Source organism: Morchella sextelata (assembly GCF_020137385.1).
Source record: "Morchella sextelata strain SCLS chromosome Unknown scls_1, whole genome shotgun sequence".
NCBI lineage: Eukaryota > Fungi > Ascomycota > Pezizomycetes > Pezizales > Morchellaceae > Morchella > Morchella sextelata.
In genome coordinates, this window is record NW_025408616.1 from 3,133,746 (window position 1) to 3,157,037 (window position 23,292).

General features: G+C 44.3%; 7 protein-coding genes across 7 annotated transcripts; 4 read left to right on the plus strand and 3 right to left on the minus strand.

The window, feature by feature from the left end:
* Window positions 1-876: 876 nt before the first annotated feature.
* Window positions 877-1,953, plus strand: H6S33_000822 (uncharacterized protein; the record flags this gene model as incomplete). Its single annotated transcript, XM_044832242.1, has 1 exon — window positions 877-1,953. One exon carries the CDS (start codon window positions 877-879, stop codon window positions 1,951-1,953), a length of 1,077 nt encoding a protein of 358 aa, XP_044700381.1.
* A 4,138-nt stretch (window positions 1,954-6,091) lies between these two features.
* Window positions 6,092-7,748, minus strand: H6S33_000823 (uncharacterized protein; the record flags this gene model as incomplete). Its single annotated transcript, XM_044832243.1, has 4 exons — window positions 6,092-6,662; window positions 6,721-6,956; window positions 7,029-7,402; window positions 7,490-7,748. 4 exons carry the CDS (start codon window positions 7,746-7,748, stop codon window positions 6,092-6,094), a joined length of 1,440 nt encoding a protein of 479 aa, XP_044700382.1.
* Window positions 7,749-8,206: 458 nt separating this feature from the next.
* Window positions 8,207-9,597, plus strand: H6S33_000824 (uncharacterized protein; the record flags this gene model as incomplete). The annotated part of the gene is made up of 3 exons (XM_044832244.1): window positions 8,207-8,209; window positions 8,265-8,455; window positions 8,526-9,597. 3 exons carry the CDS (start codon window positions 8,207-8,209, stop codon window positions 9,595-9,597), a joined length of 1,266 nt encoding a protein of 421 aa, XP_044700383.1.
* Window positions 9,598-11,468: 1,871 nt separating this feature from the next.
* Window positions 11,469-12,635, plus strand: H6S33_000825 (uncharacterized protein; the record flags this gene model as incomplete). The annotated part of the gene is made up of 4 exons (XM_044832245.1): window positions 11,469-11,784; window positions 11,876-11,969; window positions 12,067-12,472; window positions 12,525-12,635. The coding sequence occupies 4 exons, from the start codon at window positions 11,469-11,471 to the stop codon at window positions 12,633-12,635; spliced, it is 927 nt and encodes a 308-aa protein (XP_044700384.1).
* A 1,452-nt stretch (window positions 12,636-14,087) lies between these two features.
* On the plus strand, window positions 14,088-14,865 carry H6S33_000826 (uncharacterized protein; the record flags this gene model as incomplete). Its single annotated transcript, XM_044832246.1, has 5 exons — window positions 14,088-14,146; window positions 14,218-14,237; window positions 14,294-14,319; window positions 14,356-14,573; window positions 14,634-14,865. 5 exons carry the CDS (start codon window positions 14,088-14,090, stop codon window positions 14,863-14,865), a joined length of 555 nt encoding a protein of 184 aa, XP_044700385.1.
* Window positions 14,866-15,978: 1,113 nt separating this feature from the next.
* H6S33_000827 (uncharacterized protein) lies at window positions 15,979-17,200 on the minus strand (the record flags this gene model as incomplete). Its single annotated transcript, XM_044832247.1, has 5 exons — window positions 15,979-16,051; window positions 16,116-16,180; window positions 16,257-16,750; window positions 16,847-16,959; window positions 17,031-17,200. The coding sequence occupies 5 exons, from the start codon at window positions 17,198-17,200 to the stop codon at window positions 15,979-15,981; spliced, it is 915 nt and encodes a 304-aa protein (XP_044700386.1).
* Window positions 17,201-19,072: 1,872 nt separating this feature from the next.
* H6S33_000828 (uncharacterized protein) lies at window positions 19,073-20,431 on the minus strand (the record flags this gene model as incomplete). Its single annotated transcript, XM_044832248.1, has 1 exon — window positions 19,073-20,431. One exon carries the CDS (start codon window positions 20,429-20,431, stop codon window positions 19,073-19,075), a length of 1,359 nt encoding a protein of 452 aa, XP_044700387.1.
* Window positions 20,432-23,292: the final 2,861 nt, after the last annotated feature.

Consider the following 23,292-nt stretch of genomic DNA (forward strand, 5'->3'; position numbering starts at 1 on the left):
GCTATTGCCGCAATTCTATCCCAGGTTATTGACGGAAAGACTCACCCTGTTGCCTTTTATTCTCGAAAACTTAACCCAGCGGAACTCAACTACGACGTCTGGGATAAGGAGATGCTAGGAATTGTGTCAGCCTTCAAGCAATGGCGTCACTACCTCGAAGGACCTAGCCAAACGGTTCTCGTCTATACGGATCACAAGAACTTAGAGTATTTCTCTACCACTAAGGTTCTTAACCGACGACAGGCAAGGTGGGCTGAGTCTTTGGCGGAATTTGACTTTAACATTATTTACCGCCCGGGAACCAAAAATGGGAAGGCAGATGCACTATCGCGACGGCCGGAGTACCGTCCTGAAGGGGGAGGCACGCTTGGGAAACAGCCGATAGACAAGTTCTTTAAGCCTGGACAATTGGCGGAGGAAGAGTTTGTGGTATCAGCGGTGTCGCTTGCCTCCAAGGGGGTGATTGACTGGTCTAAGAACTTTCTGGATCATGTCAGGCAGGCGGCATCGGGAGACCCGACATGGGTAGGAATGAAAGAGAGAGTTGAGCAAGGGGAGAAGGTGGGGGAATTGAAGGACATTGCTGAGAAAGATGGACTACTCTTCTATAAGAACCGACTCTACATTCCGGCAGACGATCGTATCAAGATCCGAATTGTACAGTCAGAACACGATTCGAAGGTAGCAGGACACTTTGGACAAGATAAAACTTTGGAACTCATTACGCGCAACTTCTATTGGCCAAAAATGAACAAGTGGATTGACGATTACGTTCGGTCATGAGACGAGTGCCAGCGCAACAAACCCAGCCGCCATAAGAAATACGGTGCGCTTCTTCCACTGTCCACACCACATTCCGTCTGGCAATCAATATCAATGGACTTTGTCGTGCAGCTACCGGAATCAAAAGGATACAACCAAATCTGGGTAGTAGTCGATAGGTTCTCGAAGATGTCGCACTTCGTCCCCCTAGTAGCAGAAACGACCGCGCAGGATTTAGCGAAGATATTCCTCGGTCAGATCTGGCGACTCCATGGGCTGCCTCTTGATATAGTTTCCGACAGGGACGCCAAATTTACTTCAAGCTTTTGGGCATCCCTTATGGAATTATTGGACGTGAGGATAAGAATGAGTACGGCTTTCCACCCTCAGACTGATGGGCAAACAGAGCGGGTCAACCAAACCCTTGAGCACTACGTACGAGTGTTCTGCAACTACGAGCAAGATGATTGGGCAGAGCTACTCCCGTTGGCGGAGTATGCTTACAACAACTCGGTTACCAACGCCACCGGTCAATCTACGTTCTATACCAATTACGGTTACAACCCAAGAACCAACTGGCCGACGGAAGCCGAAGTGGTCAACCCAACCAGTGACCTGTATGTTCACTTCATCCGAGGAGTTCATGACTCTGCTCTCACTCGATTAATAGATACCAGGGAGAAGATGGGGAAATACTATGATCGGAAAAGGGACGAACCACCTAACTTCAAGGTGGGAGATATGGTTATGCTCAACGCGACCAATATCAAGACACTTCGCTCTACCAAGAAACTCGATCATAAGAAACTCGGCCTGTTCAAAATTGTCCGACTAGCCGGAAAACGAGCCTGCGAATTGGAACTGCCACCACAAGTCAAGATCCATAACGTGTTCCACATTGAACTCTTGGAACGTTATCGACAGAGCAGTATCCCAGGCCGCGAACAACGTCCCCCGACTCCCGAAGAGGTCGATAAGGAAGGAGAGGTTTTGTACGAAGTGGAAAGTATTGTGGGAAGCCGGAAGAGTAGAAGAGGATTAGTGGAATACCTGGTGAAATGGCGGGGCTATTCGATGAGCGACTGTACTTATCAAGTCATGGATGTTATGAACGAAGACGTACTCGATCTAGTCCGCGACTTTCATCGAAGGAACCCCAAGGCCGTGAAGGACCAACGCCTGAGACTATAAAGGTACCCTACGGGGCTAAGTCCTTCCCCTCCACAGACACCGCGGGTGATATTGTGAGGGATGCGTACCAGACTACAAGAGTACACTACGCAGAGCTCAGAGTTCGGCTAACAGCTACAAAGGTAGAAGTCTCCAAGGTCTCTTCAGTCAACGTCGAGTATGAATCTCCTTGATCCGATACGGGCCCCGCGAGCTACGTTATCAACAAAGATTCGCTAGAGTTAGCAGATGGTATTCGACCGTCTTCGACGTAATAGTTCAGGTAGAGTTCGAAGTCACGATAGAGTAGAGTATTTCTAAAAGTATAGTCAAATATAGTTGTAACTCGCGTATCAACGATTTATATTGTTAAGACTATGATTTCGCCGATGATGGTTTGGCTAGTCAGTGAATGAAACAGTATTTATATCCCTCGCTTATGTCTCGAGGACCCAATCTACTAATAATACAGAATACACTCGGGGCATGCCCGAGACCCTGAAAAACAACCAAGAACATTTAACTCCTAAGTCCGTAACCCAAACTCCTAAACCCGCTGAAACCCCTCAACCTATTTATCCACTCTAATGCACGTTTCCCTGTCGATGTTTCTTCTCCATCGGCTATCTGGTGGATAATCGTCAGCGTCGGCTGTTCAGAGGTCTCGGACGGTAAGGCTACCTACTCAAGCCTCTTCCCACATCGCTTTCCCACATAGCAGAGTCCTCTCATGCCCACAGGTACCGCCGATATGTACTCGGTCGGCTGGCAGCTTGCGCCGATTCGCTCCGGGTGGTCCGATCTTCGATCCGATTGATTCCAGCTGTCCCTTATATATCCACCGGTACCAAAACACTCCCCTCCGGCGGTTTGACGCTCCGGGGGTTATTATTGGGGTCAAAAACGTGTTTTTTAACTAGGAAAACCGCAACTCCGCATTTGGTCGCATATTGATCGCACCACACCTCGTGGGTGCGAACTGGAGTTGATAGTGGTGTTGCCATTAGTATCAGAGGGTATTGGGGTATCTACTAGCCTTTCTCTCACTCCCATAAATGCTTCGCATGCCCGTAACAGTAGAGCAGTCCTGGGCTTCTTAACAAGCTGTGTCTGCCCGGTGGCATCAAGCTGAAGGGGCACCGGCTGCCATTCAACCTGAAGGGGTGCCTCGGGAGCCGGGAGGGCGGACATTTTGTATAGAGGAAGAATAATCTGAAGGTGACTTGACCCTTAAAGATAATCTGTAACGGGGGTCCTTTCTAAGAGAAATAGAATCGGATAGAATAGAGATGGCCGTGCAAGATAGACAATCAGGTTGCAGATTATTCAAAGATACTATCGCTAGAACTCAATAATCTTTAAGGGCTCTGCTACCGATAAGAACTTGGTTTTCTTTCTGATGAAGACTGGAGAGAACAGGACTGAGGAGCGAGAATGAACCTGAGTACTTATACTCCGAAGGCCTCTATTCTCTGCTCCTAACTCCATACTAAGTTCCGGTGGAGCCTTTTCTCGGTACCGGAAACAATACTACCACTACCCCGCTTTTCTCTAAGCGTCAGCAGGTGTTTCCGATGCCCCAAGGCAACCACCCTTAGTCAAAGCCTTTGTAACACCTGCAGCCTTGGTTGCAACACAACCGAGGGCCTGCATGAATGAGCTGCCGCTCAGGTGTAAGCTTAATCATTGCTGTAGAGCTTTCACTTATTGTAGACTTCCCTAGCATAGTCCCTGCCTCTTCGGCGGTCCTACTATGCTTAGAGGACACAGAGGATCACCGGGCAATCAGAGCTTCACTCTGGCCGGTCTTCTATTCACTGGCGAGGCATAGACTCGTCAGTCATGGCTCCCATGAATAGATCTCCTTCCTAGTGCCCGGAATGTAGTTACTCTAACAGCTGGTAGCTAACCACACTGCCGGTACTTGCATATTGCCGTGCAACTGGCTTCTAACAATAACTCTCAGCATGTAACTGGGCCCTGTGTGTACTCATACACCAGACAGTTGGAATGGCTCCATTACAATCTTGCATGGCCATCTCTATTCTATCCTATTCTATTTCACTTAGAAGAGACCCCCGTTACAATCCTGTAAATAGTATACAATTCTTTCTGTTGAAGTTAGATGGTTGTGTGAATAGCGCACAATTATTTTTAGTTGAAGATATTTGTGGAACTAGTACATAATTATTTACTACACAATAAAAACATGTAACAAACTGATAATTGTGTAAGTTACACAATTTTTCAAATCATTCAACAATACAACTCTGTATATTACGCTGTTTCCTCATAAATCTTGTACAACTGTGCTTGACAGGATGGAATTTAGACGGTTTTCACTCAAAGAACACAATTTGCACCGGTCACGGCTGGAATTATTATAGGTATCGAATTTTGATAGGCTAGAATTATCACAGCTTTCACTGTACTGGAGTTTCTGAAAATTAATCCCCGTACTAGAAGTACAACGACTAGAAGGTAAGCATGTTTACCGATTTTTTTTAATTTTCTAATATTTTTTAAGCAACGTGGGTTCGCAACCGGACTGCTGATCAATCACAACTGATGGAAGCCGACAAATCTAGTACTGAAATTCCTTATCAAAAGAGAAAAATAAAGCCACCAAAAAAAAATGTGTTTAACTCTAGGCAGAAGGATCCCGAGCAGTAAAAAACAGTCAAAAAAGTCCTTGAGAACAAGTAATGAGTTGGAGCGAAAACGCCAGAGTTGTGAAAAATTAGCAGCTATCAGCCAACTGGAAGAGGAGTTACAGACCTTGAGTAAGTGAAACCAAGTTCTCAGAGTAATTTCTTCTCTAATTTTTCCTTTTATAGAAATTGGTCATGCAGGCGGACGGAGCCTTTCTGTGAAAAGGCGGATTTCATTTTTATATAGTAAAGTTTTCAGTACTTGAATTCAATACTAATTTGTGCGGAACTTTCCCTTTCCACGTCGCTGGTTGCCAAAAATCACACTCCCGAGTACTGTATATAAGTAGTTATATGTTGCTGCAAATCGAAAGCTAGAAGCCCAACAGATGATGATCACAAACCTGTTGGATTTCGGCGTTTCTGTTTCGTTTGGATTGAAAAAGGAAAGAATAGAAGCACTTGAATTGATAAATGTCTCTAAAATAATATCAACCTAAAGCTGGCCGATCTCGGCGTCTCAGCGTTCAAAAACATAACCAACTACATGTACTCTACTACGAACCATGAATTACCCAAACCAAATCATTTCAGTTACCTCCCTGAGCTAGAAGAACTTGGGCATTTCGATGTTTTCTTTGGTTCCGTTTTGAAAAGCAGTGAATTGTGGTGAGCACTGGCAGCTAGGATGTATCACACTATTGACTGTAGTAAATTCTAGCAATCCGAAATATAAATAACCACAACGAGGGGAATTGCTATATATGTAGTTCAACTGTGAGTACCCGAAATAAACATGCACTTCATCATATATCACTCGATGTCTTGCTTAATCAAGGACGCAGCATCCTTGGTGCCTTGTGGCATCCCGTGAAGACAACGGATGTATCTGTGTTCTTTAAATTACATAAAGTATGTAGTCGTTGTCATGAACAGATCAGATGTGGCGATGGTAAACCAATGTTTGACTTCACCAATATCTTGGTCCAGATAAATGGAATTAATGGCCAACATGATAAAACTAATTATAAGTATGTACCTTCTCACTATGTTCGCCCCTAAGACTACCAACTATGTGTTTTCAAATACAGTAAGAGATTATTTTGCCATCCATGACCGCCTCCAGGACCTGTCTTCATCTAAAGGATTTATCGAATATAATAATTATAATCGGGTGTTCAAAATGGTACTTTCACAAGTGAGGAAGAAAGCTTGTTCTTGCGTAATAATATTACTTCATGGAGTGTGTTTAGGATCCTCTTATATGTCAAACTCATGATCAGGAGTCACTAATGGAGAGGATTGAGGTTTTTCTAAACCGGTCCCTAATATATTTCCAACTTCATCCGGATCCGCGCTAGTGCCTTTCTACAGTTTTCAGTGACTTTAACTACATGTACGTCTATGGGTCATTGATTGATTGATTGGTCGATTGATTGGTTTTGATTGATTGATTGGCTGATTGATTGATAATTTTTAGGCATACATTTTAAGTGGGTCTACTTAATCTAAAGTTTCCCCACTCGGTGAGACTCAGGCCTTTCATACCCATCCATCCCTTTCTCAAAGTCGAACCCTAATTCCTCCAGCTTGCGCACAACTACACCTTGCTTCTTCCTCTCCAGATAAGCCTTTTTGATTCGATGGGTTCTAGCTCTAACCCATCTTTCCTTTTCTCCCCACTTTGGCGCCTTAAATCCAATCTCGGTATTTCCTTCGCCTTTGGCTTGCTGACACATGTATCCCAAAAGATCGAGGTAATCCGCATCTCTGGGAAAGTCCATGTAATGAAAATGTTTTCCATCTCCCTTTTCGGCAATCTCCCGCAGCTCCCAATGTTTCATTTCAGCCCTGGAAGGTAGGATAATCCGACTGGCCCAAACTCTTGCAACTAATGCTGCTGCTGCCTGGGCTAGTGGAAAGGGGATCACCTTTACTGGGAGCCCGATAATACTAAGTGTTGGGTCTGGGATGTAAAATATATGCTGGTATAGATTATGAACACGGAATCCATTCACTATTAGTGGGTCCTTTCCTTCGTTTAGTGATGAAAGGAAAGGAAGTGAATGAAGATATCCCCTTGAAAGTTGAGTATAGATTAGTACATGTATCATGAAGCGAAAGATTACTATCTTACGTGCAATATAATATATGGTCCACATTTTTTTCTATTCTTCCGTCGGAGAATTCTACAGATCTTTCGAGAGTTGAGAAAGACCGGATCTCTGGTACCTTGCAAATCGCATCCTGAGTGGTATCCGTATAGAGACCTGACTCCCCCCGGTATGATTGAAGGATGGGACACTGGCTAAATCGACTTATCTGAGCAGCTATGTCGAGACCGCTTGCAGAGTTTCCTACTATAACTACTTTCTATTTCATTCAGTAAATCTAGCTTTGAAGTCATGCTGAACTAGAGTAGCAACTAGTCAAAGGGCACGCTACCTTCCCAATATAAGAGTTGGCCTTCCTGAAGTTCTTCGAATGCGAAATTGAACCTGGATATGCCATTGTCCATTCATCTAGGCCCGGCACAGATGGTATATAAGGAATGTTATAATGTCCTACAGTTACGATTATAGCGTCATAATAGCGCCTTCCTTGTAATTGGCCAGTCTGTGTATCGTTTACCAAAACCTCCCATTTCGTCCCTTTCTTCCGACAATCGACCACTTTAGCGTTGAAAGTGATAAGGTCCTGGACGTCCTTGCCATATTCTTGGATGTATTCCTTCACAGCGGTATGAGGAGGAAATAGAGGCAAGTTGGTGGGAAATGGGTGTGCATCAAAATTCATCAACTGCTTCGGAATATTGGTTTCTGCACATACAGAGGCGATATTGTGGCCAGACATATGCTCAGCCTACATCGCCTCTCTACTCGAGAGATGGAATTGAGAGCGCATACCCAACTCGTCGTACATTGCCGAGATAAATACAGGCTTTCCCTCGCTGATTACCGCCTCCTCGACAATACTAGGATCAGTAGAAGGCACTGATACATTAGCAGTCTCTCTGGTGTAGTTCCAAACTCCTCCAGCCTCCATCCGTTGCTCGAGTATCTCAATAGATTGGAAGCATTTTTCCGCAATGAGGGCTTTTGCTGAAGTGAGTCCCGACGCCCCTGCACCAATAATTCCTATATGTTGAAGCTGCTGATAACTCATCGCTGGTCTGATAATATCGTTGACTTTTTACACCACGGGGTATTCTACAGTTCCAGTGTTAAGACTTCAACCGAGATGTGAGACCCTGCGCGTCAGACCTGATGGGGTAATTACAGGTATCAATGGCGACTAAATGTAGTACCAGGTGTTGAGGGTAAGTGATCAGAATCTGATAAGTGAATGCTGCGGTGAATACGTGTATTTGTCTTATCAGATTCTGATCACTTTTCGCTACACCCTAGTACATACATGTACGTACCTACTTCGACCTTCGAGCGTACTCATGAACAATACCACGGTCGACTAATTAAGCAGGTAATTGCATTTTTGTATATACCTCACTGTTGTTCTCCACTGACGGAACATGTAGCAATACTAGAATTATCTACTGTGCTATGTATGTAAAGTATGTACCTAGATTTTAGGATAACTGTATCGAAGGGTTAGGGTTAATTGCGATGGTTTGAAAGTTCACTTTCCACTACTTAACTAGGATATATACTTACTTACACCTAGATAATCGGAATTAAGACCCGAGTTGCGATTGACCCAGCAACATTAGCAAGCAAAAAGTATGAGGGGCTCCTCATTGATCTGCAGTTCTTGTTCACGAGCAGCTGGAACTCGGTCACTCAATCGTTCAATCCACCTATGGTCCTTGCTTTCGCCGCACACCCGAGTTCAACACCTTTTCCAGACCGCATCACGTCCTTCTCGCTCTCAGTCAACCTTGCCTGAAAAAGGTACACAATCAAGCCAGATACTTACTGGAGACAGTCTTCGTTCTCTTGCGTCTTTGGAGGAGCGAATTCAGAAAGCACTTCACAGTGCGAAATCTTCACCGACCGAATCGGACGTCCTTTTGGCACTGCAGGCATGCAAAAGCTATGCCGGCTTTCGACTACAAGATTCAGTGCAAAGCTCTGCTGCTAGTACCCCTACATCCGTTTTACTGTCACTTGATGAGTGTCAACCAGTGCAGCCAGTGAACCATTCTCCATCCCCGCAGAGAGCATCTGAGCAGCAAACTGTTGGATCAACGGCAAGTACAACAGGGTCGGGTACTATCATTTCCTCGAAATCAAGTTCCCTAAAAAGTCTTCAACCACTCACGGATCTGGCCTACACGATTATATCTCACCCAGATGTCTTTATCACCCCTTCAATCCTTGCATCCTACGTCTCGCTCCAGGCTCTAATCCGCGATCCGTCGCCGATACCAGCTGTGTTTTCTCTTTATGCCAACAAATCATACACTCCTCCAGGCTCATCCAAGCCCCGGCAGCCCAATCCCAACCAGATCAAATACGCAATCCCAAGTCATATCGCATCTGCCGCACTTGACGCAGCTATTGAGTCGAGAGATATGTCGATCTGCCTTGATATCATTGACACCTCGTATGGCGCTCCGGCTTTCATGAAAGCTAAATTGGTCCGGAGAGCTGCCCCAGCAGCTGTAGCAGGCTGCCTAGCTCCCCTAGCTATATACGCCCTAGCAGATACCATGGCTGGGTACCAGGATGAAGTTGATCACTCGCTCGCTTTAAAATATGCGTTTTCTGGCTTATTGGCATACGTTGGTTTTACCGGAAGTATCGGGATGGTTGCTTTGATGACTTCGAACGATCAGATGGTAAGAGTTACGTGGATAGTTGGGACACCTTTGAGATACAGGTGGTTAAGAGAGGAGGAGAGAGCGGCGCTCGATAAGGTTGCCCAGGCATGGGGCTTCTCAGAGCCTAATAAATGGGGATTCGAAGAGGGCGACGAGTGGGAGCTTCTTCGAGCAGTGGTGAATCGAAAGGGAATGTACTTAGATAACCCAGCACTAATGGAAGGTATGGAATAGATGTGGCTTATATGTATGCTCAGTATCTGGACATATATATTTCTGGATTCTCGATCATGGTCGCATGCTTAGGTATCAGCTCAATCAATGTTGGATGAAAATTAGGGACTTCGTGAAGGAGCTATAAGAGTTTGTTTCACAGCTTTACGTGGGTATGTATGGTACTGGCCACAAGCTAAGTGATTTCCGAATAGGTTTCAGAATATACGTGCGCGATGTTCATTCATGGCGGGGCCTTGTCTATATTCATACATGTATTTTGTTCGATACTCGGGCGTTCATTAAATGGTCGGATATCGTTGCAACCAAATCCCTACTAAGAATTCCGACCATTTAATAAACGCATGAGTATAAGTACATAAAAATAAGTATATAAAAGATTAAAGTCATAATAACGCGATTTCAGCACATCAAGACTACAAGTATTAGAGCGTATTTACTAACCGTCAATTCTGACAATTGGCGCTTCGCCACTCTCCAAAGCGGCATCCACAAGTGTCATTTTGCGGCTTGCGCATTTCATATCCCTTGGATGGGAAGTGTCAATTTTGCATTTTGTAAATACGCTCTATTGTAGTTAAATAGAAGGTGAATTATATTACCAATCACGTGAGGTGTAGCGTTTCAAAGAATAAGGTAAAGTATATGTACCTACATACAGTCACTACCAAGAAGTCTTCGTGATGGCGCACACCACGCCCACCAAAAAAAGGTACAAAGCGACACACCAAAACACAAATATCTTTGAATAACTTCACAACCACAACAGATATTAGAATTCTGTTTGAGATGAGAGCAGGTATAGCCCTCAAGAGGCTCTACATTTAAGCAAAAATTAACGGCTGCTATTGGTGTCGAGTTATTTAAATTTTGGTGTATTGCCCTTAGGATTGGGTGCACCTTACGTAGATAGTCACTTTGGACATGGTATAGGTTCACAATCACAGAATCAATTACTTTTGATTGGATAGAAAGTCTCTTGGATACTATATCTGCTCCTGTACCAACCATAATTTTAATATCTTTTGTGGTTGTGAAGTTATTCAAAGATATTTGTGTTTTGGTGTGTCGCTTTGTACCTTTTTTTGGTGGGCGTGGTGTGCGCCATCACGAAGACTTCTTGGTAGTGACTGTACCTACATGCATGTACATAATTGTACGTTTCAAAGATGATAGGATTCTTAGAGCCTGTTCTGAAATTCTTCTGTGGTTGGTTCCGGGGGTATTTAGCCAAACATGGGTTTATTAGTACATGTAAAATAGTAGGGTGTTGAGGGTAAGTGATCAGAATCTGATAAGTGAATGTTGCGGTGAATACGTGTATTTGTCTTATCAGATTCTCATCACTTTTCGCTACACCCGGTACATGTATGTACTTACTGTCTCCTCGCCACAGATAGTGGCGCTCTAAGCAGCTGCATACCCAAAGCCACACTTCTATGGCCCCTTTCCTTGGTGAACCACACTATTCGTGACCGCCAACAGCTCTCTTCCCTTACTCGAACGATAGATATCCCATTTGCACCTTTTTACCGAAGTTCCATTTTTTTTCCTTCTTCTTTCCTCTTTGTTTCTTACCTGCTACCTGCTCAACCTCCGCTCTAACTATTCCGATCGATCACACTCCAGAAGCGGCTTCTTCAATCCCGTCTCCATAAGCTTCAAGGCTAAGGAAGCTGCTATTCTTTACCGCAATCCTTCCAGATGTCGCAATTTTTCGGTTCTTTAGGGTATGTTACTCTTTCCCTCTCTCAATTGTTTCCTCAATCTCCTTCCTCTCTTTTTCCTACACCACAATCATACTTTCTCTACCTCTGTTCATGTTTCACTCTTATCCAACTCCAAACCTCTTGTAAAGAGTTATTTCTGACATGCTGGCCTCTGTCGCCGATTTTTTTAGTCGCGGTTTCCGTCCCCGTAAACCTAAGCCTGGCCCTCTTAATCAAGAACCTGCTGGTGCTGGTGCTGCTGCAGGCGCTGGAGCCGGTGGTGGAGCCGGTGGTGGGAGCTTTGGTAACGCCTCCCCGGCGGGACTTATGCCAGGCTCCCCATCAGCCCAAAGAGTAACACAGAAACCGTTGTACTTGTGCAAGCCATTTGTTACCAGTCAGCTTGTTAAAGGAAGCTTCTCAACTATTGTTGTGTTGCCGAGATATGTTGACCAGGGGGAGTGGTTGGCGTTGAATAGTAGGTTCCTTTTGATTCTGGTTTTAGCAGACGAGCATCACTCTAGTACTAAACGAACGTTATGGTCAACGCTAATTTGGATCTCTGATAGTCTTTGAATTTTTTGATATGTTGAACAAATTCTTCGGAGTTGTTCAGGAATTTTGTACTATTCAAGCTTGCCCGTCGATGTCTGCAGGCATTGGGTATGTAATCGATATCCACTCAAATCCTACTCATTACACTCTCGAAATACTAGCTTGCGTAATGAAATCATGCTAACCTACATTTACTTGAGTACAGACTGGATTATTCGTGGCTTGATTCCAATAAAAAGCCTCTTCGGCTCCCTGCTCCCACTTACATCGAGTACGTGCTGCAATGGATCTCAAACCGCATCAACGATGAGACTATATTTCCTTCGAAATCCAACCCCACTACTACGGCCACAATCAACACCCCATCCGCTATCCTTCCTGGGGGGTCTTCTGCTAGCTCGCCTGCCGGTACTCCAGGCGCCAGTGGGCAGGCGTGGATTGGCAAGGAAGGGGGGTTCCCGCCAAATTTTTATACCACTTGTAAGGCGATCTATAAGCAAATGTTCAGAGTATTCGCACATATCTACCATACGCATTTTGCCAAAATAGTACATATGAGTCTGGAGGCCCATTTCAATAGCTTTTTCGCTCATTTTATTCACTTTGCAAGGGTATGTGCTCTCATCAAATAAATCCAAGTTAAACTGGCTCTTACATACATAGGCCTTCGATCTGCTGGAACGCCGCGACATCGAACCTCTACGGCCTCTTATTGATACATTTGAAGAGCAGGGCCTCTTCAAGGATAACGACAGATCCAGGGAGCAGCAATGAGCATAATGGGATGCTTTACGATCGATCACTATTACGCCAAAATGAATACCATGGAGTCCCTTTTTTGACCCCCCTTGGCCAACGTTACCAAGACGAAATCTATTAGGATCATGCGACGTCTTTTAGCCTAGCCTTATCTATTCATGTTCTACGTTCACAATGGTCTTTCTTCTCTCCTCTTTCTTTTTCTTTGTGATAAAAGATTATTTTCTTGTTCCAGGAAATTTACCATCGCGTTGCCCCACACCTTTATTGTAATCTCGGGCTGTGTGATTTGATTTTTCGTTCTTATCAAACAAAACCTTGAAAACTTCCTGACTTGAATCTTTATCAGGTATTGGATTTGTTTCTTTTATAGATATTCCCCGATTATTGTTTTAGCCTACCTAGCATAGGATCGACGAGTTGACTACCTTAGAAGCGGGCAGTTTCACTGATAACCGAGCGAGTGATGACGAATGATTTGTTTAGTTAAATTGCCAAGATGGATGTCTGGCTCTACGTTTACGATAAGCCTGCCCAATTCCCTCACCAAACTTATCTCTCGTGCCAAATGTATCTGGCCCATTAAAAACAAGAAAGTAAATTCCAAGACTGACAATCTGTAGGCGATGACAAGGACTACACATTGCCTGTTCCAGTCCCTCGTATCTACATTTTTGAATGAGTTGTTGGGTGAGGAACACGAACCTAATGGCCACGGTGAAACCACCAATGAAACCATATATGTAATTTACTCACCTCGATCCAGATGTGTACCTCCATATAAGTGATTTATTGATACATGTATGTACTAAAAACGGGTTTCATACATGTTTAACATCGTTTTTCCTTCTTCGTCTCTACAAATGGCCCGAAAGGTATGTCGACCGGCGCCATTGAAATACATGTAGTTCAAATGGTCAAATCGTGATGAATTTGAATACCCACATGTATTTATATATTTACATACAAGCGTTTTCCATCCCTCGGCCGGTACAAGGAGTACATGTAGTATGACTATACAGAGATCAAAGGAAGCTCTAAAGTAATAGCTCAAACAACTAGGGTTTCCATTATTACTCGAATATACTTATTATATAGCTTAAACCTCTGAACTTCCGAGCTATTGATTGGCCCAATCTCGAATGATGCAGTCTAAACCTTTAAGAGTGTTGTTTTTCAAACTTTACAGGAACGCATCCAGTACTCTATATAGCTACGCGACAGCCCGCAGTACCCGCATGGGTACAAAGCTTGATGTTCCCCGAAGACCCGTGACTGCCAAGCCCCGTTGAACCTCAAACTTACCAGCTTCAAAGATTGAGGATTCTTAAATTTGTTTACCAAATCAAGCCAGCTATGATGATAACCCAGCGAATACAGCACCGCATTAATTTCGGGATATTACGCTTACATGCACAATCCAAGCAATGCTTCTCTTGCTTTCCGGCCCTCGGAAAAGGCAAACCGATGCCTCCCAGACCATCGGTCATTGAGGATGAAATTGTTGAAGTATTTCTGAAGGGAAGGTAATCGGCAATGATGGAATATAGAAACCTTTATAATATGGAAGAATTCTGACATAATCACATTGTCCCAGCGGCCCTGGAGGTCAAAAGAGTAAGTATTTTTCACACTCTACCCATATTCAAATATACTAACGCGAGCACATATAGTCGTAAGCTATCAGGATACCCGCGAGGTCGAACAAACTAATCCTCCATTCATGGTCTGATAGAACAAAACATCCTCGGCTGTTCAGCTCAAGCATCTACCAACAGGCCTTGTTGTTAAATCTCAGGCCACGAGATCCAGGGAACAAAATCGCAAAATTGCCAGAAATATTCTGGCAATGAAACTTGATGAGCGATTCAATGGAGCCGAAAGCAGGAACGCAAAGCTAGTCGAAAAGGCTCAGAAGAAGAAGGCCAGTAAGACGAAAAAGGCCAAGAGAAAGTATTTATGATGACGCCATATATCCAACCATTCTACAGGTTTACTGATTGATTTCTGTAGGTACGCTAAACTGGACTCAGAGAAAAACACTGCCCATTGTGAAACGATGGGGAGGGAGATGAACGATGACCTCGAGAATGATGAAGAGCCCCCCCTAGATGCAAATATTGCATCGCAATACTTTTTGGAGGACACACTTGAAGCATTAGATGAGACCAACGAAGCAATAACAGTGTCTGGAAAATCGCCCGAAGCTACCTCTGATTGTCAAAGAATAGGTTCCATAAACTGAGTCTACTCATTTGTTACTATCTGTATATTTATCTCAGCACAGTAAATTGTCAGTTTTCAGGCAACCATTGATCTTCAAAACACTTGAATCAGGAGCGCCGCGATGAGACGATAGTTACCAAAACTCAGGCTTACTTAGCCAATTCCTCATTTTAGGGCAATCAAACGATTTATCCTTTCGGTTTCACTTAACATAGTGTTGGTTGAATCATGCAATACGTATCTAAATTTCAAGGTAAGTATCGTAGCCAACCACAGACCATATTATATGGCGTTGTAGATATCTTTGTATCGCCGCACAATAACATGGAATTGACACTGCTCGTACAGACATTGAATACTGTTGGCGCAGAATTTATCACCTCTTTGTCTATTTTGACGTGTCTCCTCTAGAACGAAACTAATTGTCATACCATTGGATAGTCAGGTTTCGAATGGTGTCCCTGTTGAAGTTTAGTTTGCTGTTAATTCCTAAAACAAATATTCGATAGGCAATGTTCTGTGCGTGTCGATATCTGTCCGAACTGCTGAGGTGTACCGAGTGATACTCTATGACGTGAAGGTGCAATTTGTTGTACGGGATCCAAGGAATCCGGGATAGCAAATTGATTTTGCAGTAGGAAAAATAGAATTCCCAGAGGGACAAGCAAGGGATCCGGCATACCGAGTTCCGCCATTGCAAGGTGCAACTGAATGCTTGGATCGAAAACGAAAGACACGTTGTATTCTTCTCATTGTGTGTTCTTCTATTTATAACCACACCCATCCCCATGTATTGGTAAGAATACCACACATACAATTATGAACACAAGCGCCACTTGACGAAAAAAAAAAAGCTAAAAAAGAAAGGAAACGATACTTGGGACACTGTCATGCACTCGCACAGGAAATACTTTACTACCCTATCGTTCAACTCGCAATAACAGCCTTGGTCCTACTTATGATTTGCGCGAATTGGCTTTACAAACCTTCCCCCAGCCTCTACCCAGAGTGTCCCAATAATCATATCATCGTTCATTGCATGATTTCCCTACATTTTCTTTTACAACCCAGTACATCTTCCTGTGACAATCCTGCCCAACAAGAAGATTTATAACCTTTCGCCTGCGAAGAACTAGTAAACCTTCTTCTTTTCGTCGACACTGAATTGTCCAGGTCCCATGTTGACAAGAAGAACAAGACCGCCACTTTAATTTGTCAGCTTCAAGCCTACACAGAGGAAGCCTTGAGGGTAAATCAGGAGATCCTTACACGATGGACAAGATCTGGAAAAAATCATATTTGGCGAAATCCCTGTGCGGGTGGTGGGGGTGAAGCTACATTCGAGTTTAGTAAATACTCACTTTACCGACCCAGCTCCAGATGAAATTCCAAAACAAAGGATATACTCACAGTCCAGAAGTTGTTGATCAACAGGTTGAAAATGCTCAGAATTACCACCAATAAGACAGCACTGAGCTTTGCCTTGAACCCAACCACAACCATGACGCAAGCAACAAATCCAAGCATGCTAACAATCACCCTAGTGATACTCCACTCACCAGAGAATACGAACCCAATAAACAAAAAGATAAGAAGAACTCTTCCAGCAAGCTGAAAATACATCTTGCGATCTTTTTCATCGAGTTGGGGGAGACCTGCAAATGCGAACCGTTTACGGTTCCATGAGTCGGAAAGAACCATGAGGAGACCGCCCATGACGGAAAGATTGCGAAGGAAGAAGTTCAGGTCAAAAATAAGACCGTATCCCAGAGCTTGGGTTACAACAACGGCGAGGAGACCGCCGACGGCATATTCTGAATGACGCCGGGCAATAACTAGGGTAGAGCAAGCCAACATTGCGACTACATTGAGAAAAAGAAATGTGTGCGTGAGGCCCCAAGGTACTATGATAGATGACGTGTTAGATGTAATTCCATAAATAAGATCCTGATAATGTGTCCTTTTGAGAACCTGGAGACGCAAAAGCAAGGTGCACGAACTGTGTCTGTAGTCACGGAGATACTGGAGCTGGTCATTCCATTGTGTAACTATCCTAACTGCATCCTCAAGGAAAGTTACGACAATGAGAAATCGCCCAATTGCCGGTAGATATCTATGGTACTTTCGTTAGTACTCCTCATACTTATTTGAGCACATCCCCGGCGGTCATTGGGAAAAACTCACGGTTTAACAGGTTCCGCAATGGTATCCAGAAAGTCTTCAATTTTACTCGTCTGTTCACGAATTGCATCAAGGGGTGAAGGGTCAGATGTAGCTGCCGAGTGTGAGGGTCCCCCAAACGGCCTATTATCCGGACCCAAGTGATAGCCCGCAGTTCCTCGAATTTGTGCCATTGTTCCTGGTGTTCTTTGTTGCTACACAAATGGTAGGGGAGTGATAGTAATAGTGATTCCTGATAGTAGTAGCTTTTATGAGGTTTATTATTCTCTCTGTTATTTCTCCACTAGAATGGAGAAAATTTAAGAAGGGGCGATGATAAAAAGTTAGGTTCCAGCCGGACAGGTATGTTAGAGCTTAGTGGAAAAACCGAGATCGACACTAAAGCTTGAAAGAACGATTCCCGAAAGCAGCTCAAGCAAGCGAAAATCTGATGGTGATAGTAGTATAGGTTGTGCAGGAAGCGGGGAGGTGGGTGGCTTTATCAAGAGAAGGAGAAGGTAAGAAAGAAGGGAAGGGGGCGGGGTGGTGAGGATGGGAGTGAGTGAGCGAATGTGGGAAGGAGGTCTTTCGTAGACACAGAGATGACCGCTAGGGCTCAGTGACGGAGAGGCAAGGTGGTCAGAACTGTACGGACGACCAACCCATCCCATCCCTTTGTAGCAGAACCACCGGTCAGTTAAATTCAACACCGCTGCTTTGGATTGGATGGCCTACTACGTAAATAAACTGATAGATACATGTATCTTTTTTGAAATCGCACTCACGGGGATAATATCTCACAGATTTTATTTTATTAGATATTCGTCGCTGGGTACCTACATTATATCATAGGTGCACACACTCAAAGTTCTCTTGAGGATTCTTTGACTGATGACGCCTCACGTAACAACACGGCGCCACAACACCAATTGTTTCTCAATCGAAAATCTAATGTGTACCTACATACAGTACCTACCAAACTTAGCCCAGAATGGAGGGGGAAGTGCATTTGTGATGCCCGCCGGTCAATTCCCTAACCACAACGCTAGCACTCGCCAGAGCTATTTTAAGAGCTTAGGGTGGTTCAGCCTCCAGGTACTGTCAAGCTAGGAGGCACGAGGGTAGATACATGTAGGTACCTGTAAGTAAGCCTCTCCGGTTCTTACCAACAACTTATTATTACACCTACAATGTAGTTACATTCGGGAATTTTGGGCCCTCTACCTGAGTACAGCCCGACAATAGGGTTAGGGCCTAGATATTTGATATTTCCTGCGGCGATAGGGTTATGGTCCACATTAGTATTCTCCCAATCACGGTCAGCGATACGATACTCATCATTCGTTATCTGAGTACCTAAATGAGTTCCTGCAGTTGTCCCTGCAGTTTTTCCTTGAAAAAACCCGGCGGCCAATTAACATATCTCGCTAGTATCCAATTTACTCAAAGATGGGTATCTTTGGACCGCATATGTACCTGTTTGTGCCGCAACACATTACATTCTGAAAAAAATATGATGTGCGCGGCTACATCCTCTTTACTTCGTAATACCATTTACTTCAATGTTTCCCTTCAATATCGGCGGCGCGAGCCGAAAATATAGCTTGATATACTGGGTCACCTCGGCGATAATTGGCGCAGAGATAGCAAGAGTTGGAAATTTCGGCCTAAACTTGCACAATAACCGGATATGCAAGACTGAACTCTACATAAACATGTATGTAGTCTCTCCTTGATAAACTGTTAAATCTGAAAAGAAAGAAAACGACAAAAAAACGCTGAACTTTAGATTTTCAACAGAAGTCATGAACGAAATATTGTTAAGAGGAAGCATAACCAGTTACAGGCAAACAATCAACATAAATTGCGGTGTTCTGCTTTTAAATGACAAGAGCAACCCATCCAAAGGTTGACTACCCAGACCCATTGATGATGAAAAGAGGGAGTAACAAATAACTTCCAGCGTGATTGTAAGAAATGCAAATGGCGGAAATCCCCCAACCCAAATTTTTGACCGAAAAAAAAGGAAATCCGAACAGCATTAGGAACGTTTAAAAAGGCCACATCTATTCTTCGGGATGGACTGCCCAGTTGTCGGAGTCGTCAATTTCTGCCCAATCGGAACTTGAATTCTTGGTGTCACTTGTTGTACTCCCGCTGTCCAAGAGTTGAAATCCATTCCCACTTGTTGAAGTGTCCTTCTTCTGGACAGTTTGCCTCACGATCTTGGCAGGCGCCTTAACTGGGGCCTTGACGGAGGACTTGCTTTGGAAGTTCTCTCTCCCGCTCTTAGCATCCGTAGACTCATCCCCAGTTTGCGCATCAGTTGCGGCCTTCTTCTGCTTGCGACTCTTCTTTTGAACTTCGTTCCAACCCCCAATGAGATGCTCTGGGATTTCCTCCCAGTAAGAATTGTCAAGGTGGGTACTCCTCATCTGTTTCTTCTCATCCTCGCTGTCGATAGGTGAATCGTCTGTCGCACTAGGCTTGTTTAGAGTTGACGGCGTAGAAAATGTATCGAGAAGGCCATCTGCTTTTGGAGCTGCAGGGGCAACAGGTGCGGTGTGGCTATTTACGCTCGTCCATGCGGAAGGTGGAGGTGGGGTAGCAGCTTGAGGCTTGTTCTTCTGCTTGGCAGATTCTGCGGCCCTCATAGTCGCACGGTGCAATTCAAATCTGGCTTTTTGTTCTGCCTTCTCTGCCTCCTTCGCGGCCTTTTGTTTCTCCTTCTTTTTGGCATTTTTGCTCGCATGTACACCAGCCTGGTCGGCTGCGCTTGTCGTCTTTTGTTTCTGCGACCTCGGAAGTTGGGTGGATGAAGTGATTTTCAACACACCCGGTCCGCCGGTAGAAGGCTCAAGCATGTCACTAGGATCGGAAGAATGTGACTGCTTGGAGACGGAGGAATATTCGGATTCCGGAAGACGAGTGGCTTCCTCTTCGTCAATATCAGCGTCTGCTCCTGCTGAGGACGTCTGCGAAGCCGTGGCGAAGGGCGAAGCCGGAGCTGCTAAAGCCTTCTTGGGAGCAAGACGAGTAGAGGAGCTAGTGGAGGAGGATTTCTTGCCCCCAACATTGCCACCCTCCTTCAAAGACTGGAGTCTGCGAAGAAGCTCGGCCTGGTCTACCTCTTGGGCAACATCATCATCATCCGTAGACTCTGCGGCCTTGGCAATGTTGCCAGTCGACACAGGCTCCTTGGCAGCTGTGTTACTGAGAGCGGCCTTCTTCTTCTTCTTCTTTTTCTCGCCCGCTACAGCACTCTCTGTGCCGCTAGCGCCGAGAAATATGCTGCCTGCCCCCTTATCTTCCGTGACTGCCTTGGAGCTAGATCTGACGACGGCAGATTTAGGCGAAAAGTAAACCCAATAGATGCCGCCCACTAGGGCCAGAAAAATGCTCCAGGAAAGAACGACCGAACTCATTTGAGCAATCAGACTTATATATCCAGCCCTCCCTTTAGTCTGTAGAACTTGAAGCTTTGCTGAGACGTGCAGAAGCTATTGGGAAAGCTAAGTGAACAATATCGAGGATCGAGGGTATTGCTCGGGTATCTGAGCAATAAGATGATAAAATTGATCTTGATCGCTTTCAAAGGATAGATGGTTTGTAAGGTTGACTGAGAAGAGAGGTGGTGTCTAGATGAGAGGTGGTGTCTAGATGAGAGGTGGTGTCTAGATGAGAGGTGGTGTGGCGTCAGAACTAGCAAAATAGCCGGGTGAAGGACGGTCAGCGCTGAGTGGACCAAGAAAGGCCCGAAAGACCAGAGATTCTGGTGTGGGAAACGATTGAGGTAAAGCTATATGGCTGTTTTGAATGCTAACTGGGTGACGATGCTAGATAGAGAGAGGGACTAATAAAGCGAAAGAGATTCCCACACGAGCTAGCAAAGAACGATCAGCGGGAAGGAAGCGCTGAATTGATTAATTGCTCGGGAATAAGAGGAGAAGGAAGGAAAGAAGAAGACAGGAGAATGAAGGGCACTACTGAGTTGAGATGGGAAGTGAATGAAGGGGTAGAAAGTGAGAGCTGTCCGCAACTCAAGAGCACTGAATCTCTCTATACAGCTTGTGGACAGTGTGCACTTGTATTTTCCTGGTCTGGCTTGTCAAATAATGTCGTACTAGGGCCATAAGAGGAATAGGCCACCTCTTTCTCCTCTTCATTGGATTGCCAAGAACGAATTTGACACCTTTACTTTTCAAAGACTGGAAGCTCGCAACGAAGAGACCACCTCGCGGAACCCTAGGTCTGAGGCTGGAGGTACTCTACGAGCCTTGGTACTTTCTGGTATTGGGTACTTTTGCTTCCCAACTATCTTATGCCGTAATATTATGGAAGATGGCCACCCCTGCTGGACATCTCAAATCGCCGTTAATGTTGCGTGCCTTACCTGGCTGTGGTGTGAATTGGCCACTCTCACGTCTTTGTAGACGACGTGTTAAATTTCTAGGAGCACAAAATTATCGATACTCGTCGCGAGGTGCAATCGCAAGACCTAAAAATCGATCATCCCCGGCCTCAAAACCTTTCGATTTAAATCACACCGAGGGATACTCCTTTTAAGATGTACGTGAGGGCGACGAAAGTTTAATAAAAACGGAAAACGTAACTACACGTTCTGTATTACCACCCAGCCTACAAAATCCACACATTGCAACAAATGTTTCGGCGAAAGGGATAGCAGTCAAGGGATGAACTCAAACATCATTATCATGACCTGGGTGCAAAACACATGTGAGATGGAACTGATACATTAGACGCTTCTGTTTTGTCCTGAATAAATGTACCTACATAGGCATATAACTACAAAGAATAACCGAAAGGGGATGGGAAACATAACTTTATTAGATGTTCTAGTCTAGACTCGTTCCCAGCCTACGTGTACATGTAGTTATCCTATAGAAGCCTGTTTAACAATGTTGCACCGTACCAGGTATCCAGTACCGAATACATGTATTCGGCTTGATGAAACGCAGAACAGAACTACATGTATGTACGTCTGTGCATGGATCAAAAAGTACTATATTCCGCGGGAAAGGGATATATATTGTTTGTGACAACAAAAATGTTACAGAAAACTAGCCCTGGTAAATCGCCAAATTAAACCAGAAGCTAAATCATACAATATCACTCGAGATTAACCTGCAGTTCCCTTTATAATTCCCTGAGGTGGTCAGCATTTTCTACTTATCCCAGTTGTAAGTTATAATCCCTTTATCCTACAATCCCGGTGCGAGTGAAGGTATAATACAAATCACCGGCTGGGTACATGTAATCACCGGGTATGGGTCCACTGGTGTCAATGACAGCTTGGAAATTTTAATTACCCGGGCACAAAATTACTGATATATTTCAACTGTTACCACGCTAGCGCTAACTACAGAGCCTCGCTTTCCCAGGCTCGATACTAGTCATATATCAGCTTATATATTATATCGATCGGCATGGACACGCAGTAGCATGGCTGCAAAATTTAGATCTAACTAATATTGTAAGCTCGCAGAGAGATATGGGCTAAGACGTTTGTAAATAGTGCGTCGCGAAATTCGGACTGTGTCGCCCCTAGCTAGCCTTGTGGACATCTTGATTGGTTTTACAATAAATATAGGTTCAGACAGGGCTTGGGAAGCTTTTGGATACCGACAGAGAAACTAGGTTTTTTTTCGAGAGAAGATCATGGCCAACTACCAAAAAAAAAAAAAAAAAAATAGAAATATGGGTGAGATCGGGATCGATGGCAATGGCACTTCCCAATCCCGACCTTTCAGCTTAGTGATGAAGTTACTCCCGGCTGCTCGTTTTCGACGAGTAAAGAAGCGGCAATCTACGTACATATATTTAGCAGCGTCGTCTCATAAAGCGGTATATAGGTTAGGGTGAATATCGCGGATCTGTTGGATACAGTAGAAACTTGTTTTGGGGAATAAGGAATCGTTCAACTACGCTTATAATAAAAGTTGAGATTTCGTAATGAAAATGATTCTCCATAACTCAGATCCTACCTCGAAAATCCCTTAGCTTAGAAACAGGACACTCCCGAGAGAATCAGATGATTTGAGGGTATATAAAGATAGAGTCAGATCCAGAGCTTGGAGATATTACAATAATTTTCTATGGCCATAAGAGACGTGCTCTTATCTATCTTTATAATTTTCGGATATTGGCAGACATCGAATATGATGTTTAGCGGGTGTATCGGATGTTAGTCTTATAGACCTACATATATGTCAGATTACAAATGGGGCGGGCTTTCATAGTACAGATACATGTACGTCCACCATCA